Source organism: Myotis myotis, unplaced genomic scaffold (genome assembly GCF_014108235.1).
Source record: "Myotis myotis isolate mMyoMyo1 unplaced genomic scaffold, mMyoMyo1.p scaffold_m19_p_12, whole genome shotgun sequence".
Classification (NCBI taxonomy): domain Eukaryota; kingdom Metazoa; phylum Chordata; class Mammalia; order Chiroptera; family Vespertilionidae; genus Myotis; species Myotis myotis.
This window is the reverse complement of record NW_023416316.1, coordinates 525054-542431: the sequence shown is the minus strand read 5'-3', so window position 1 is coordinate 542431 and position 17378 is coordinate 525054. Positions and strand designations below refer to the sequence as shown.

At 70.2% G+C, this 17378-nt stretch overlaps 1 protein-coding gene across 4 annotated transcripts in view; it reads right to left on the bottom strand.

The window, feature by feature from the left end:
• Window positions 1-16216, bottom strand: part of SARDH (sarcosine dehydrogenase) — a 39306-nt gene extending 23090 nt beyond the window's left edge. Inside the window, exons 1-12 of one of the 4 annotated variants that reach the window (XM_036329184.1) lie at window positions 16091-16216; window positions 11414-11771; window positions 10164-10342; window positions 9382-9561; window positions 8718-8841; window positions 8485-8585; window positions 6346-6450; window positions 5331-5460; window positions 3177-3263; window positions 2792-2882; window positions 1111-1252; window positions 212-295 (exon numbers count right to left, since the gene is read on the bottom strand). In XM_036329184.1, coding sequence (XP_036185077.1) covers window positions 212-295; window positions 1111-1252; window positions 2792-2882; window positions 3177-3263; window positions 5331-5460; window positions 6346-6450; window positions 8485-8585; window positions 8718-8841; window positions 9382-9561; window positions 10164-10342; window positions 11414-11741 — 1551 coding nt within the window. In that variant the 5' untranslated portion in view covers window positions 11742-11771; window positions 16091-16216. Of the gene's footprint in view, window positions 1-211; window positions 296-1110; window positions 1253-2791; window positions 2883-3176; window positions 3264-5330; window positions 5461-6345; window positions 6451-8484; window positions 8586-8717; window positions 8842-9381; window positions 9562-10163; window positions 10343-11413; window positions 11772-13368; window positions 13861-14519; window positions 14543-15597; window positions 15733-16090 lie in introns of those variants that run through there. The other 3 variants (XM_036329185.1, XM_036329186.1, XM_036329183.1) reach the window with 3 other exon arrangements.
• Window positions 16217-17378: the final 1162 nt, after the last annotated feature.

Genomic DNA, 17378 nt, shown 5'->3' with positions numbered 1-17378 from the left:
CGGGGCGCGTGCCCGGCCTCGCTGTGGGCACCAGCTTCCCGGGGCAGGGCCCTGTGGGCGGCGGCACCTGTGGAGGCCTCTGCGAAGCCAGTGCCCCGAGTCACAGGCAGCCGGACGGGCTCAGCGCCCGAGGCGGGCCGGGCAGGACTGCAGCCCCTGGCGGGTGGCGGGTGGCGGGTGAGGGAAACGGGGCGGGGGGGGGGCTGCTCACCGGGGCCGCGCCTCCGGGGTTAAACCATCCTGGCCGCTCCCAGCCGTGCCGCTCCTGGAACACACAGCCTCGCGCGAGGAGCTCCTGCGGGAGGGGGGACAGCACCCTTCACGCCGGCCCGACACCCCCCGAGCAGGGCAGACAGCGACCAAAGCTGCCACTTCACACCCTGGGGCGTATGGGGCCCAGAGATCCTGGCCGGAGCCAGACACAAGCCCACGCGCCCCCCCAGGCTCCCCCCAGCGCCCTCCCCACAGACCCCCAGCTGTACCCTCTGCTGAGGCTGAACCGCTGGCCTCCCACTCCCACGTGGAAGCCCCGAGCCCAGGGCGACTGTTTGGAGATGGGGCCTCTGGGAGGGACTGGGGTGAAAGGAGGTGGTGAGGGGGAGGCCTGTCCTTCCAGGGACTCGACCCTGCTCTCTGTCCCCCACGCGCGGACAAGAGGGCGGCCGTGCAAACGCTGGGAGAGCCGGTGGGCGGGCGCCTGGGCCGGGGCCGGGGCCTCCAGGCCTTGGGAAGTGGGTTCTGTGCTTAGGCCGCAGCCGTGATGGTGCGTGGTGGTGCGTGATGGTATGTGGCGGTGCGTGACGGTGCGTGGTGGTGGCCCTGCAACCACACTGCCAGGTGTGACCCAAGAGGAACGGCAGCGGGGACTCTGCCACGGCGGGAGGACAGGCATGGAGCAGCTGCGCTGCCCCCAGAACAACCCCTCTGCCCCCCACCCCACCCCCCCAGCGGTCAGGGAAGACCCCAGGTGCGCGCCCTGAGCACCTCCCATTAGGAAGCGCCTGGGAATGAGCGAGCCACCCCCTCACCAGCCGCCCGCAGGGGGGGCCCACAGGCACTGCCTCCCGGACACCCCCCCCCTCCTGAGAGTGAGCCGGCCGCCAGGCGCACCTCGTGCAGCGGGTCGGTCCTCATGTTGCGGCCCGCCAGCGGCTCGTCGTGGGGGAAGACCACGGCGTAGTTCTTGGCGTAGGACTCGTGGCTGCGCTCGCGGATCCAGCGGCGGTGGTCCGTGAGTGAGTGATGGAAGCGCCTGTCACGGGTGGAGGCCCCGTCACTGCTGTGGGGGCCGAGGACCAGGGACCCAGGCAGAACCCCCCCCCCCCCCGTCCCCACCAGAGTCCCCCCTCCCCCCGCACGGGAGGCGTCCGCGGTCTCTCCTGGGCTGCGTGGCCCCGCAGGAGGGTGAGCCCAGGAGTTCACTCCTCCCCCAGCCCCCCCCCCCCCAGCTCTCAGGGGTGCCCTCTGCCTCCAGCCACACACCAGCCCTGGGAAGGCTCTGTGGGAAGGCGCTGGGGAGGGAGCCAGACCCGGTCCCGGCTGGGCAGGCAGCCGCGGGCCCGGCAGCCGGGGTGGACAGGCTGCCTGGGACACTGGTGTGCCAAGGCCACCGGTGAGGCAGGTGTGGGCCCAGTGGGTCTGGTTCCGGCCAGAGGCGGGGGGGGGGGGGGGGGGAGGACGACAGCCGCCAGCCGGGCCGGGTCGGACGCAGGCCCCTGCTCCTGCCGGCAGCACTGGGTGACCTCAGGCAGGTCCCCTCCCCCCTCGGTGCCGCCTCCTTGCTGTTCGTAGCAGGCGGGCTTGGACCGGTCCATCCCCACGGCCCTCACAGGTCCCTCATTCGGGAACATGCCCCTCCTGGGAGAGCACGTGGCACAGCCCCGGCGGACGCCAGGCAACAGCAGACCACGCCGCCAGGCGCCCCGAGGAGGTGGCCACTGGGGCGTCTCGGTGCCTGTCAGCCCGTCCCCGGGGGCCGGACACCCCCATGGGCGTGATGTCCTATCAGGCTAGGAAGGGAGGAGGCGTGCTGAGCTGAGCCTGTACCCTGCACCCCACCGGCAGCGGGGTGTCCCGGGGGGCTGTCTGCCAGGAGCAGGAACAGCAGAGCTGCCTGAACACAGAGCAGCCCCCCAAGCTGTGGCCAGGACTGCAGCCTGAGGACAGAGCCTGGCCCACGGACCTCACTGCCCAGGCCTGTCTGGGGACACTTGTGTCACCAGCCCCGACTCGCGGGCAACTAGGACACCCCAGCCCTGACCTGTGCCCCGCGGCCTCTGCACAGGTTTACTTAGCGCCGCCGGGCGCAGGCCTCGGGGGAGGGTTTACCAGCACCGCGCCGACCGAGCAGGGCACGCACCTCACCCAGGTCACAGGGAGGACACTGCTCGGCGTGGGGGCGCCTGGCTCCCAGCCACGCACACGCACCAACACCCAGCTCAGCCCCGCCCCCGGCAGCCGGCGCAGCCCCTTCCGCCCAGGCCTCGGCCTCCCATCTGCGGAGTGGGAGGATCTGACCCCCCTGACCCCGGAGCTGGCCAGCGGGCCTGGCAAGGCGCTGGGACTAGAGGTCCTGGAACTTGTAAGGGGCCGTGGAGCTGCCAGACCCAGGCAGCCTCAGCACCGCCCCCTCCTAGTAGCCTTCCTCCCTGTCCTCCCTCACTGCCTCCTCTTCCAGGAAGCCCCCCAGGTTTCAGGGAGGGCTCCTTTCTCTCTAGCCCTGGCTATCTACCCAGGTCCCAGGGCGGCGGGGGAGGAGCCACCCCTGCCCGCCGGTGTCGGGTGCACTCGCCTGATGTCGTAGCCGTACATGTCCTTCTCCGGGCGCCCATGGACGATCCAGTGGGCCAGCTCCTGCCCGCAGCCGCCGCCCAGCATCATTCCTGCCGGGAGGGGAGCCACAGTCTGCAGCCCATCTCAGAGCTGCTCGCCCCATCCCGGGCCCTCCCATCCCCCGGGATCTCACACCTGGGGCACTGCAGGCCTCCCAGCAGGACCTCACCCCGTCCCTGCAGGCCTCTGTCCCCATCCCTGTGGGCGCAGGGCTCCTGGCCAGCCCTCACCCCACCTGGGGGAGCCCCTCACCCACCTGGGGGAGCCCCTCACCCACCTGGGGGAGCCCGGGGAGCTGAGGGAGAGACCGCGGTGCGGGGGGGGGGGGTCCTGCCCGGACCCACCTGCGCTGTTGAAGCCGCAGCCCAGGAAGAAGCCTCGGAGCTCGGGCGCCTCCCCCATCAGCGGCTTGTGGTCGGGCGTGAAGGACTCTGGAAGGAAGGGCGGCCTGAGCCCCCAGGCTGTGTGCCCCTGGGGTGGGGTCTCCCGAGAGGGCAGGGGTGGAGGCAGGGGTCTGCACATGCTCCTTCACCCAGACCCTCCCGTCCTGAGCGCCCACTCAATGCCACTTCCTCCAGGGAGCCGCTGGGTGGCTCCGGCCGCATTTACAGCTACACTGACAGCTTTGCCGCAAGGCAGATACCTTCAAAACGGCGGGGCTCGGTGCTGAGCGTCCACCTGGGAGCCAGGAGGTCGGGGTTCGATTCCCGGCCGGGCACAGGCCCGGTGGCGGCTCGATCCCCCGTGTGGGGCGTGCAGGAGGCAGCCGGTCCGTGATTCTCTCTCATAGAGGTTTCTCTCTCTCCCTCTCCCTCTCTCTAAAATTAAAAAAAAAAAATTGAAAAGGAGAGAGGCCAGGGCTGCTGACCCTGCGAGCACTGGGATGCAGTGGCGGCCGCAGGAAGTCCTGAGCCTCGGGGCTGTAAGGACACTCTGGCGGGAGCAGTTTCAGGGGTCAAGGTCTTGTGAATGTTTAACAAAGGACCCAAGGCTGAGCCACATGGAGATGCAGGGCCCGGGCCCTCCGGGCAGGGCAGGCGAGACCCCATCCCGGCTCCGACCTCCCGCCCAGGAACAGAGCTCTGCCCGATACCCCCCTCCCTGCTTCCCCGAAGGCAGGGGCCTGGGGTTCCCCTGCTCCGCTCCAGAGGCCAAAGGCCCCTGGCCGTGCCGCCCCCTGGCCGTGCAGGCCCGGGCTGTGCATCCTCTGGCCGTGCTGCCCCCTGGCTGTGCCGGCCCCTGGCCATGCCGCCCCTGTGCCGGCCCCGGGCTGTGCATCCTCTGGCCGTGCCGCCCCCTGGCCGTGCTGGCCCGGGCTGTGCATCCTCTGGCCATGCCGCCCCCTGGCCGTGCTGGCCCGGGCTGTGCATCCTCTGGCCATGCCGCCCCCTGGCCGTGCTGGCCCGGGCTGTGCATCCCCTGGCCATGCCGCCCCCTGGCCGTGCTGGCCCCGGGCTGTGCATCCCCTGGCAGGAAGAGGCGATTTCCCCAGAGACCGCCCTGGGAGACAGACCCCAGACGCCTCACACACATCCCCCCAGGCGAGGCTCCTGGGGGCGATGACTCCTCTAATTAGGCTGAGGCTCGGGTTATCTGCGCTGGGATGGTTTCCGGCCTGCGTTTCTCACTGCGGTCCCCTCCCCCGGAGGCTGTGGGGGTGGTGAGTCATTGCCTGCTCCCCGAATCCTCCCCCTGTGGTCGCCCTGCACCCCGGCCTCCCGGAGAGGCGGCGGCCCTCACCAACGCTCCTGTCGGCCCCGGGACAGCTCCGCGGGGCCGTGCGGACACCAGTGTGCGGGGCGGAGGCTGGGCGTCCCGCAGGCCACGGCCCTGGGCCAGACCCTTCCTCCCGTCCTGCCCCGCCTCCCGCGTGTCCTGTGGACTGGCTGAGCCCCGGCTTCTGGGGACTCACTGCAGTTCACTGGCCAGGCCCATGCCCTTGCCTGTGTGTGGCTTCTCCTCGCTCCGTCCCTGCTGGGTGGCCGTCACCCGCCTCACAGATGACGGCACCGAGGCACAGAGAACTCGGGACCCCTTTGGGCAGCGCGGCACCTTGCGGAGCCTCCCCCACAGCCCTGAACTGGGCGAGCGCCCCCTGCATCAGCTGGGCATTAAACAGGCCCCGTGTGCGCCCGAGGGAGGGGGATGCCCCGTGATCTGCTCCCCCTCAGGGCTCCATTGGGCTGTCCCTCCTCTGGGCAGGCACCCAGCACCCCTGTACTCCCTGCCCCAGCGGCTGCAGCCACCTAACCGTCCGGTCCCGCCTGCCAGGCAGCGAGGGGCTGCCCGCTCGGCCGAGGGGCTCAACCTGGGGCGGAGGCAGCCTGGCCGCGTGCACCCCTCGGGGCACATTCCTGCCCTGCCTCGCACAGGCCCCGGCCTGCAGGGAGGGTACAGCAGTGCCCACCACCAGGGCTGCTGGAGAGGCCACAGGGAGCAGAGGGACCCAGCAGGGCAGCCTCCAGAGCCAGCCCCCCGCCCCCAGGCCTCCCGCTCACCTGGGCCGCAGACTGTGGACTTGACCCCCGTCTTCTCCAGCACAGGCACCCGGTTGACGGCCCCTTCGATGTGCTGGGTGAACACGTCCCAGTCCAGGTCGAAGAGGCCGAAAGCAAACTTGTCCGACACCTGGGGAGGGCGGGACCTGCCTGTGACGCCGCCCGTGGGGGGTGCAGCTTCCCCTCAGGTGAGTGACGGCTGGGCTGGTCCCCACAGCCGCCCCCAGCTTGTCCCCCCCTCACCAGGGCCTGTCTGCCCTCCGGTCCCCCCAGCTCTGCCCTTGACAGTTGCCGTGGCCTCTGCCTGGAGGCCCCGTCCCCGCCCACCTCCATCACGCTCTCCTGAGTCTCATCACGCCCACTGGCTCTGAAGCTTCCTGTGGGTCCCGGTGGCTCCTCTGTGGTCTGCAAAGCCCTACACGAGCCGGCCCAGCCCCCAGCTGCCGCTGACCCACAGCCTCGCGGACCTTCCTTCACTCGAGGAGGGCAAGCCTGACCTCAGGGCCTCCACCTCCCCCCGCAGCTCCTCTCCCACGTGTTCTCCGCAGGGCCCTGCTCAGGCGCCCCCTCCTCAAGCGAGCGCGCTCAGTATTCCTTTGTTTGAATATTGTACGTCTCCCCACCAAAATACAGGTCCCCTGGGACAGGGACTTTTATCTTCGTCTCCCTGTTTCCCCAGAAAGTAACAGAATCTGACCCAAACGGGTCATGATCCATTCAAGCTGTGGACTAAATGCATGGAAATGAGAGGGCGGCCACCGTGCCTGGGGGGGCTGAGGGGGCGGGGCACGGTGTTGCTGGCTGACGGACAGAGGACTTGAGGGGAGCCCTCCCCCTGCCGAGGTCTGGACCTGCCGGCAGGCCAGGCGCTCGGTCAGGGAGGGCGGGTCTGACCCTGTGGGCCGGGGCCTGCGTGGCTCAGTGCCACCAGGAGCTGCAGGCGGAGGCTCCCTGGCAGGAGGCTTCTCCACACGGAGACACAGCCCCAACCCCCCCCATTCCCTCCGAGTCGCACCTCCTCCCAGAAGATGGGGTTGGGCTCGTAGCCGCCCACGGACAGGGCGTCCCCCTGGAGGCGGAGGTAGACCGAGGCGTCGTGGTCACGGACATTGGGCATGTTCTGGAAGGCAGAGCAGAGGCCGTGGGTCAGCCAGGGCGGGCGCGGGGCCCCTCGCCTCCACCGGCCCCGGCCCACGGCGGGCCCACCTGCCTCCTCCTCCCGTAGGACCCTGAGGAAGAGGGGACCCGGGGCCTTGGGTTACACGGGGGACAAACCAGCCCCCTTCAGGCCTCTCCTCCCCAAACCCAGGACAGAGCAGCAAAGGTGTGCAAAGGAAGGAGGTGGGAGGGAGGCGGGGAGAGAAGGGCACCACCCCCCAGAGGAGAGACCAGCACGTGGGGGGCCCCAGCACCGCAGGGGTGCAGAGTGGTTGGGGGGCGGGGCCACAGCCGGGGCTTGGGGTGGGGAGACGGAGCAGGGGCAGCGGTGCCTCCCTCTGTCCCTCCAATCTGCTGAGAGATGGAGCAGGCGGCACACCCAGGTCCCTCTGCAGGGGGTGAGGCGGAACGCGTGTGCGCATGCGTGTGAGCGTGAGAGAGTGCGTGTGCATGAGTGTGAACAGCAGGGTGGGCGAGGGTCCCCGCCATGCCCACTCCACACAGCCGAGGCCTGGCCCTGCCCTGGGGGAGCCCCGAGGTCTGAGGCTGGAGAAGGGGAGCCCAGAGGCTGCAGGTTGGGGGGAGCCGTGGGCTGCCCTCCCCGCTGGACAGTGGACTGGGCACTCCTTGTAGAGACCCAGAGCGCCCCGGAGACGCTCCAGACGCTGGCGCCAGGGACCCTCATTGCAGAGGAGGCTTCGGCCCGGCCGGCGGGGCTCCGTGGCTGAGTGCCGACATGTGAACCAGGAGGTCGCGGTTCGATTCCCGGTCGGGGCCCAGGCCCGGGCTGCGGGCTCCAATGACTCTCTCATTGATGTTTCTATCTCTCCCCCCCCTTCCTCTCTGAAGTCAATAAAAACGTATTTTAAAAACTAGTAGACAGCTCAGTGGGAAACTGGGCAACCAGAGAAAGTACGATTTACAACCGACTCCAGGGAACAGGAAGCCGGACTCTGACCGCCCGGGAGCCAGCACGTTAACGTCGCCCTATCGCAGGCACTGACCACGGGCCTAACCAAGAAGCGAAGCAGGACACCGTCCCGCCAGGACGCAGCAGGCGTGGGGGAGCCGGCCGCCCCCACGGAGCCCCGCCAGGGACGGGACGCAGCCGGGACCCTGTGAGTGAGAGCGAGTGCGCGGAGGCTGCGGTCAGAGGCCGGAGGCCGGCTCCTCTCCCAGGTCCCGACTCCGAGCTTCGGCCTCAGCGGGCTGGCCTTCAGCCCCAAATCCCCTCTTTCCTACTGCACAGCCTCCGAGGTTCTGGGGCTGGTGGGGGCACAGCCTGGACCCCACGGCACCGGGCCTCGGTGACTGAACGAGTAGCCCAGCCTGGCTCTGACCTTGAAGTTCACAGACGGGCCCTGGCCAATGGCTCAGCTTCTCCCGAGAGGCGCCTGGAGGTCAGGCAGCAGCGGGACCAGGGCTGCCTCCGTCCGGGCGCTGTGGACGCCCTGGGCGCCCCTGCCTGGGACACAGCCCGGCCCCCTCTGCCAGTCCCCAGCGCGAGCTCAGCCCGCCGGAGCCCACGGCGGTCTGAGGGCGCCCCCTGGTGGCCACCCAGAGCTCTCCCCACAGGACGGGGCCTCGCTCGTCCTGCTGCTGAGCTGGGTGACTTCTCTGCCCCGGCGCCCACCCAGTGGGGACACAGAGCAGCCTGAGGAGGGGTGCCCTCAATTACAGGAACTCCATGAACCGGGGAACCCTGTCAAGGGGGACCCCTTCCCTTCCAGTGACCGAAGGGAAGCAGGCGAGTCCGGGGCAGGGCCCAGGCTCCCAGGCCCTCCGTGCTGGGCCGGACCCTACACAAGGGCAGCCTCGCCTCCCTGTCCCCACCCAGACCCCCTACCCGCGCTCCATGCTCCCGGCCGGCCCTCTGCCGCCTCCAGACGCGCCTCCACGGAGCACCAGCCGCAGACCGGGCCACCCACGTGTAAGTGCTGAGCCCCGACCAGGCCCGCGCCCCCCGCCAGCCCCCGGGACCCGGCTCGGCGCCTACCTGGATGCCCTCGATGCGTTCGGTGACCACGTAGGCGTGGTGCATGGCCACCAGCGGGACCTTGACCCCCGCCATCCGGCCCACCGCGTCTGCCCACACGCCTGCGGGCAGAGGCGACCGGTCAGCTCTGTGCCACCCTGTCTGCCCCGACCCCGGGCCCCCCGGCGCCCTCCCCCCGGAGAAGGGCCGGTTAGAGGCAGCCAGCGGGCCGCGCGGAGGCGGGCCCGTCCCACCTGCACAGTTGACCACGCAGGGCGTCTGGACGGCTCCGTGCTCCGTCTCCACGGCCGCCACCCGCCGCACCCCGAAGTCGTCCGTCCGCACGCGGATGCCCATCACGGGGCAGTTCTCGATGACCTGGGAGCGAGAGGGGCTGCCACCCGGGGCTCTCCCCCCCCAGCCCGACGGGACGGGGACCCTGCTGCCGACAGGCCAGGCTTCGGCGACGCTCCCGGGAACGGGGCCACCCCAGCCCTGGGGCTACTCCACACACACACTCCTTCACCTGGAGACCTCGGCCCCACACGTGGCTCTTTTCCATAAAGTGGCTTAAAAAAGGCTCATTTGACTAGAAGATGTTTGTGTCTACCGTGTGGTCTGAGGGTCACGCAGGCGGCGGCCCCACCGACAAAAGAAGGTAAAGGCCACAGAAGACAGTGGGGAGGCACTGGCCCCACGGGGCAGGAACGCGGGGAGTTGGGGGGGTGGGGGTACCCAGGGGGGTACCCCCGCCGACGCGGCATCGCTGCCTGCGCAGGAGCAGCCACACGGCGGAGAGGTCCAGCCGGCCCAGGCCCACGGCAGCGAGGATGACGCCTGCCCCTGCCTTCTGCTCCCGGGCCCGTAGCAGGAGGGCTGGGCTGGGAGCAGGGCACCCAGGCCGGGGGCCACCGGTACCTGCGCTCCCCGGGCAGTGGCGGCCCTGGCGAGGGTGGTGCAGGTGCCGGCGGGGTCCATGGTCCCGTCATGCGGCACGTACAGGGTCCCGTAGAGGTCGTCCACGTTCATCAGCGGGTACAGCTTCTTGGTCTCCGCCGGGCTCAGCACATGGGACTCCACGCCGTAGGCCTTGCCCAGCTACGGGCCCGGGGGACAGTGACTGAGCCCTTGGGAGCGAGCCCTTCCGGCCACTGTCCCCCCCGCCCGGCTCCGAGGGTCAGCCCTGACCCCTCCTCCAGGAAGCTCAGCCACCACGCCCAGGGCCCCAGGCGCCACCCAGACAACAGACCCCGCTGCCTGGCGTCTCCGCCTCCACGGTCCCATTTCACAGTGAGCGGACTGAGGCTCAGGGGCAGCACCAGGGTTTCACCAGATCGGGGCTCCCTCCCTGCAGGGCGCACCCACCCACAGGACCCCCACCCTGCAGGGCGCACCCACCCGCACGACCCCCACCCTGCAGGGCACACCCACCCACACCAGCCCCCACCCTGCAGGGCGCACCCACCCGCACGACCCCCCACCCTGCAGGGCGCACCCACCCACAGGACCCCCCTCCCTGCAGGGCGCACTCACCCGCATGACCCGAATCCTGCAGGGCACACCCACCCGCACGACCCCCCACCCTGCAGGGCGCACCCACCTGCACGACCCCCCACCCTGCAGGGCGCACCCACCCGCATGACCCGCATCCTGCAGGGCACACCCACCCGCACACCCCCCACCCTGCAGGGCGCACCCACCGACATGAGCCTCTTGTACTCATCCAGGCGCTGCCGGTTGGACGCGATGAACAGGCCCCCGTTCTGGATCCAGCCCGTGTGCAGCCCCGTCTCCTCCTCCAGGTCGCGGCTCACCACGCGCCTCGTGTGCGCCAGCAGCTCCACCTCCACGTCGCTGGGCCGCAGCTGCCACAGCAGGCCTGGCGGGAGGGGCACCGTGGGTCCCAGCGCGGGAGCTGCACCCTCCCCCGGGCCTGGCCCTGAGAATCCGGCAGTGCTGGGTGCCGTGTGCTGGGTGCTCTGTGCATGTACCGCGTGCCGTGTGCTGGGTGCTCTGTGCATGTACCGCGTGCCGTGTGCTGGGTGCTCTGTGCCGTGTACCACGTGCCGCATGCTGTGTGCTGGGTGCCGTGTGCTGGGTGCTCTGTGCCGTGTACCACGTGCCGCATGCTGTGTGCTGGGTGCCGTGTGCTGGGTGCTCTGTGCCGTGTACCGGGTGCCATGTGCCAGGTGCCGTGTGCTGAGGCCTGGGCTGAGCCGTCCCGGGGGAAGGGTGGCCTGTGAGGCTGGATTACTTTACCCAACGCCCCTCACCCACACCGCAGAGTGAGTCTGGGAATGGAGGCCGGGTGAGGCCGAGACAGTGAGGGCTGAGGCTGCCCCGGCTGATGGAGGGCGGGGCGGGGGGGGGCAGAGGCTGACAGGGAATGGGGGGGGCAGAGGCTGTGTGGCGGCCTCAGGTCACTCCCAACATGTGTGGTGCCTGAAGGCTTTCCAGCTCATGGTCAGGGACTCGCCCTCACACGGGTGATGGTGGAGGAATCGGAGTGCTTATCCCTGGGAGCTGGGAGCTGGGAGCTGGGTTGGGGCGGAGGGGCGGCGCCCTGTGACAGGCACTGGTTGGTTAGGAGGGACTCGCAGGCACAGCTGGTGGCCCGGAGGACCCGTCTGCACCACCTGGATGGCCCTCCCCATCCTCCCTCCTGCCCCGGGTCCGCCCCTCACCCAGGTGACTGTCCGTGAAGGGCTTTGCCCTGAATAGACAGCTGGCTCCCAGCTCAAGTCTCAGCTTTGACCTCTGACCTCCGGGGTCCCACAGGCAGCGTCTGCTCCCTCCTCCCCCCACAGCTTCAGAGACTCGGGGACAAGCAGGGCCCCCAACCAGCCCCCCTCCCGGCTCCGCTCAGCTGCCTCTGGCCTGTGGTCCTGGCCCCTCGCTGAGTCTAGTCCCCCTCCCGCCTCCCCCCAGCCCCCTCCCTGCAGCCGCCCACCTGCCGTGTGCCAGGTGGTCCCCGAGGTGAGGCGCTCGCGCTCCAGCAGCACCGCGCTGCTCACGCCCAGCTTGGCCAGGTGGTACAGGGTCTGGCAGCCCAGGCTGCCCCCGCCGATGACCACCACGTCGGCCGTGCTGGGCAGGGGCCGGCTTGGGCCTCGGGCGGCCGCAGGGTCCTGGGCCTCCTTCAGGGTCCGCTGGTATGGCACGCTCTTCTCGGTGGTGGGGCCGGCCCCACTGGTCAGGGGACGTGACCCCAGGCCCTGAGCAGCGCTCCGACGAGGGCGTGTGGCAGCCGCACGCAGGGCTCGGCCCAGCGAGGCCATGGCGACGCCAGGTGTCAGCAGCTCGGGGAGCTGGGGAGAGAGTCAGGCTGGCAGGTGTGGACAGGCGCCGTGGGGGCGGGGCCCCCCACTGTACCCCTCAGGCTCCCCTCCTGCCACAGCCCGTGTGTGCTCCTGCATCATCCGCTGTGGGCCCGCTGAGGCCTGGTGCACACATGTCAGGGCCTGGCGGGGCCCAGGGCACCACGGTGGGGCCGAAGGTCCCGGCCAGCCCAGGGAGTGGAGTGGGCAGGGCTGTGCTGGCGGGGGAGCTCTGTTGGGGGCGGGTGGAGAGGAGCAGCCAAAATGAGACCTGGGAAGTGGGGTTACCCCAGGACAGGGCAGGGAGGACTGGAGGGGACCTGAGAACCAAGGACAAGAAAACACTCGTGTCTCAGAGAACACAGGACCCAGAAGGCAACCGGGCAAGGATGGGGGTGGGGAGGGGCTGTCCCAACAGCCGAGAGCCCCAGGCACTTCCCGGGGGTGGGGCCTGGTGACCGGGGTCTGGCACTGCAGGGTGGTGCTGGGACTGGGGAGACGAGGGAGGTGGGAGCCACCAGAGGGGACGCAGTGGCCTAGGGGTGATGAGAACAGGGGTTGGGGCTGGGATGCAGGATGGAGTCACCTGGACACACAGCCAGGAGGGCGGGAGGGGGCGGTGGTGTGCGTGGGGCGTGGGGGTCACAGGGCAGGTGGCGGGCAGCCCTGAGACAGGGACACTCGACCCCCGAGCCTGGCTCCCACACGACCCCTTGGGGAACTCCCCTCCCAACCCCAGACACAAGTCCTTTCTGCCTGGTCGGCCCCAATGCCCTTTGGGACCCGAGGAGAAGGTGAGAGGGCAGTGATGGGTCCGTCCCCTCCTCAGAGTCCTCCCGGTGGACTTCAGGGTTCACCTGGGGTCCCTCCTCCTTCAGGAAGCCCTCCCAGACCTTCCCAGCCAGAAAAATCTCTAAATTAGGAGAGCATGACGGGGAGCCCATCTCCTAAGGACAGAGGTGCTGAGAGGAGTCCCTGGGGGTGGGCCCGGCCCTGCCCACGGGGGGATCCCCTAGTTAGAGGAGCAGGGGGAGCTCGAGGGGTTGGCATGACCCGAAGCGCGGGGGTGAGCGTGCCTCTGCCATCAATCATCGGGAGGGATGCCAACGGACTGACGGAGAAAGGCCCGTCCACTGGGAGTGCGCCCGGTGCTCTGAGGCCACTGTCACCCAGTTGACAGGGAGTGACTGAGGCACAGGAGGCTGAACCAGGCCACAGGCCCGGACGTGGCCCGCGGGGACGCAGGTCCAGGCTGTGCTTGGCGGGCTCTGCTGCCCTCCCCTGACCTCATCTGCAGGCTCACAGGGCCTGGTGTGGGGAGGGGAGGCTGGGGGCCAGGCCTGGGAGATTGGGGTGCGGGCCCAGCTCTCGGAGGCAGGGCTGCCCTGCCCCAGCTGGGTGACCCTCTCCCAGAGGGGGTGGGGGGACAGCAGGGAGCTGTGATCTGAGAGGCTTTGGGGGGGGTTGGAGGTTGGGGCAGCGCCCCGCAGTCCTCCCCGCCCCCCTGTGCCCCATGTCTGACACCCACCTGCCCTCCCCCGCAGGTGGCCCGGGTGCGGGGCGCACTCCTCGCGGGGCCTGAACTTACCTTCCAGGAGCCTGAGTGGCGTCCGCTGTGGAAGCCGCCTCACGTGGGTGCCAGAAACTTTCCCCGCCTGGGCACCTGCCCCCGCCGCCCCCGCCGCCCTGCCCGGCCCCCGACGGCCTCTGACCCGCCTCCGAGCCCCGGGGGGCGGCCACGGCCCCGCCCGCGCGCTGGCCAGTCCCTGCTCTCCGCCCGGCCCTCCGCCTTCGCAGCCGCCGCTTCACCATGAACCTGCTCGCGGGCCCTCCAGCCCTTCCCACCCCCTCGCCGCCAGGGGTGCGGGTGCAGGACCCGCGGGTGCGGGTGCGGGTGCGGGTGCGGGGTGAGCCTCCACCACCCTGAGCCGTAGGGGCCAGGGGATCCCCGCGCAGGCTGCAGGGCCAAGGGGGGGCGGGGCGGTCCCTGCACGGCCCTGACCCGGCGGACCCGGCGGACCCGGCGGACCTGGTGGAGGGGCGGGAGCTGGCCCAGGCCCCGCCACCGCGCCGCGGCCGGTGGTCCCGCCCACCCAGCCCAACTATCGACCGAGCGCAGCTGCCAGAGGCGGACAGATGTCCCCCAACTCCGGGCGGTCCCAACCCCGCCCACCGGGGAGCGCCCGCCCGCCCGCCTGGCGGCGTCTTCCTTCCCGAGCAGCGGAACTGGGCCGCCCCGTCGCTGGCCAGTCCCCCCTCGCCCCGCCCCTGCCCGTCGCTGGCCAGTCCCCCCTCGCCCCGCCCCTGCCCGTCCCTGGCCAGTCCCCCCTCGCCCCGCCCCTGCCCGTCGCTGGCCAGTCCCCCCTCGCCCCGCCCCTGCCCGTCGCTGGCCAGTCCCCCCTCGCCCCGCCCCTGCCCGTCCCTGGCCAGTCCCTCCTCGCCCCGCCCCTGCCCCCGGCCAGTCCCCCTCGCCCCGCCCCTCCCCCCGGCCAGTCCCTCCTCGCCCCGCCCCCCGCAGCAAGGCCGGCGCTGTCCCCCCTCTCCCCGCCCGCCCCGCCCCCGCCCCGCCCACCACCCAGGACGCGCCGCCCAGACCGGGACCCGCTGGGGCAGCGGCCTAGAAGGCAGCTCCGAGGGCGGCAGAGCGGGGCTGCGAACCCCGAAGCCCCATCGCCACCCCCCGGGGATGGGTTGGTGGCCTCACTTCCTCCCGCTAAGCCAGGGGTCCCAGGCTGCTACCTGCGGGGACCGCGCACCCTGCCTGCTCTTCCCGCCGAGCTCCCAGGCGGGGCCCAGGCCGGCAGGACACACACACACACACACACACACACACACACACACACACACCCCGCCTTCTGCGGGCCCTTGGGAGGTGGCCCAGAGCCTCAGCACAGGCCTGGCCCCCTGCCCTTGCCCACCCACTGGGCGGCGCTCACTGCCTTAGCCGCAGGGCAGTCTGGCTGCCCCCTCCCCGCCTGTGCCTCTGCGCTGCCTGCTTCCTGCCCTGCAGAGCGCCCATCCCCCGGTGACGGGGTGGCCCCTGGGCCTCTGGCTTTCCCACTGCACAGCGCCTGGCTCCCGGGACAGGGATGCCGCCCTCCACGCTGATGTTGGGGGAACGGGGAGGGGGGTGGGGAGCCAGCTGCCTTGGCCACAGCAAGGCAGACAGACGAAAACCCTGCGCTTCACGGCCGGAGGCAAGGTGCCTGGTGCAGGCAGGGGAGGCGCCCAGAGAACTCCGGGCAGGACGCGCACACCTGTGCACGTGCAGCACGGGAAAAGGTGCTGACGGAGAACAGGCCCGGTGGCCCCACTGGGTTAAGTTACGGCCAGTGGACAGCAGAGCGATGCCAGCCGCTGGGACGGATACCGTCCATCACATAACTGGGTTCATATCGGCACCGGGCGGTCCTCCCTCTTGCTGCTCCCTGGTCTGCCCTCTACTTCTACTGAGCACCTACTGCGTACAAAGCACGGCCTGGACTGACAGCAGGGACCCAGTCCCGGCCTTCACGGGGCTCGGGGTCCCTCCAGGAGGAAGCGGGGCTGCTGTGCAGCGGCTGCTCCCGAGCAAGGGGTCCTTCCTCCCAGCAGGAAACCCAGGAGGGTGTCCTGGAGGAGGTGGCCTGGGCTCTGGCCTGACCAGGTGTTGCCACCATTCTGAGTCCTCACCACAGGGACAGAGCCCATCACTCAGTGCCTGGCTCCACCAACACCAGGCTTCCTAGGGGTGGTTCGGGGTCCGGGGCTGAGAGGACACCAGCCCGGTCACTGGGCGGCTGGCCTGGGCAGCCGCCTGAGTCAGGGCCGCACTCACCCGATGGGTGAAGGACAGGTCAGAGGGTGAGGAAGGGCATGGCCTGTCCTCCTGAGAACGCTGGGCGCAGTACACGGGCGAGTGACGCACTGGGCACCGCAGCCCCGGGCAGCAGCTGGGACAGCCGCCTGCCGTGGCCCCGCACACAAGTCAAGCAGCTGGTGCCAACCATCACCTGCCAAGTGGGCAGCTGTGGCCCCTGGACTTTGGACCAGGGGCGGTGGCTGAGGGCCAGGCCTGGCTGTGGTCAGTTAGGCCACCGATCGGGCCCTGGCGGGGTCTGGGGGAGGGGCGAGCCCCTCGGCTCCCCTGGGTGCTGGAGGGCACAGCTCAGGAGGTGGCCAGGCTCCAGTGAGGGGCACCCAGTCAGGGTCCTGCTGCCAACCTGCTGTACCACCTGGGGCGGGTCCCCCTGGCCGAGCCTGTTTCCCCACCGGGCAAGCAGGGACGAGAACCCTGCAGGGTCCGCTGAGGGAAGGCTATGTACATTTACCTGTGCTGTCCTGTCCTGTTCGTGCTCTTGGAGAAAACCACGTGCCAGTCAGAAAACCACGATGTTCCCAGGCCCTGACCCTCCCCCACCCACACAAAGCCAGACTCGCCCCTGCCTGCGTGGCCGCCCTGAGACAGCCCCTCCTGTCTGGGCCGGCCCCACCTGCAGGCCCCAGCCCGCCCTCTGCCCCGCCTGCTCGCCACGCTCCCCGCTCCCCAGCACAGGGAGGCGTCTGCAGGCCGCATGCTGACTGGGCGGAAGTCCAGGGTGGAGCAGGGGGAGGGGCCAGGGGACACTGTCTGTGGCCCTGAGGGACGCTGCCTAACTGCACACGTGTGGCAGCATCTGACGGAGGAAGTGGCGTCTGCCGCACCTGGCCTCGTGGCCTGTGAGCGGTGCACCTGGAGCACCCGCTGGGCGGGCAGTGAGCCCAGCACTGAGTGAGAAATGACTTGCCCATTGTAGGGATGGGGAAACTGAGCCAGGACACAGCCTGGGCACAGCCTGGGTGATGCGTGGCCCAGGGGAGGGTCCAGAGCACCTCGGGAGGGAGGGCGGGGTTTGCACTGCGTGCGAACCTTTAAAAAAATGATGACAACTACCCCAACGGCCGCGCGAAGGCCGGTGTTTATCGTCCGGGGTAAGTGGTGGATCTTTGGGGGCAGGAGGGCTCCTTCTTCCCCCGACGCCCACACAGGGGGCAGGTGGGACCGGCTCGGGGTTCAGCCACCTGGACACAGGCGTTCCCAGGAACAGGGGCACCCCCGGCACACACGGCAGGTTTGGGCAGCTTCATGCGGGGCTCCCAGGCTCCCACCTGAGCCCATGATTTGCCTCGTGTTACTTGTGAAACAAACGTGGATGTGAAATTGGTCGCTTGCCATGGCTGAGCCTGTGGGGGCCGGGCCCGCGCCCAGTGCTTCGTGTCACCCGGGGGCACAGCGCCCACAGTTGGGGCACCACCTCTGTCCACGGGGAGACGGATGGGGCTTCAGGGATCTCCTGGCCATGGGGTGCGGGTTGGGGCGTGGGTCCCCTCTCTGAGGGTAGTGGGAGGGAGCGATGGAGACGCAGCAGCCAAGGGCACCAGATCCCACAAACACCTCCCCGTCCCAGCTCGGTCAGCCGAGCCCTCTGGGCCCCCACCCTGGCCGCCCTGGCTGTGACTACGTTTGTGGGAGGTGCCCAGAGATCTCCTATGAAAACCCAGTCTTCCCAGCTTCGCCTATAGAGCTGGGCCACACCCTGGCCACACACACTCAGATGGGGCCCATTGGGTCCAGCTGGC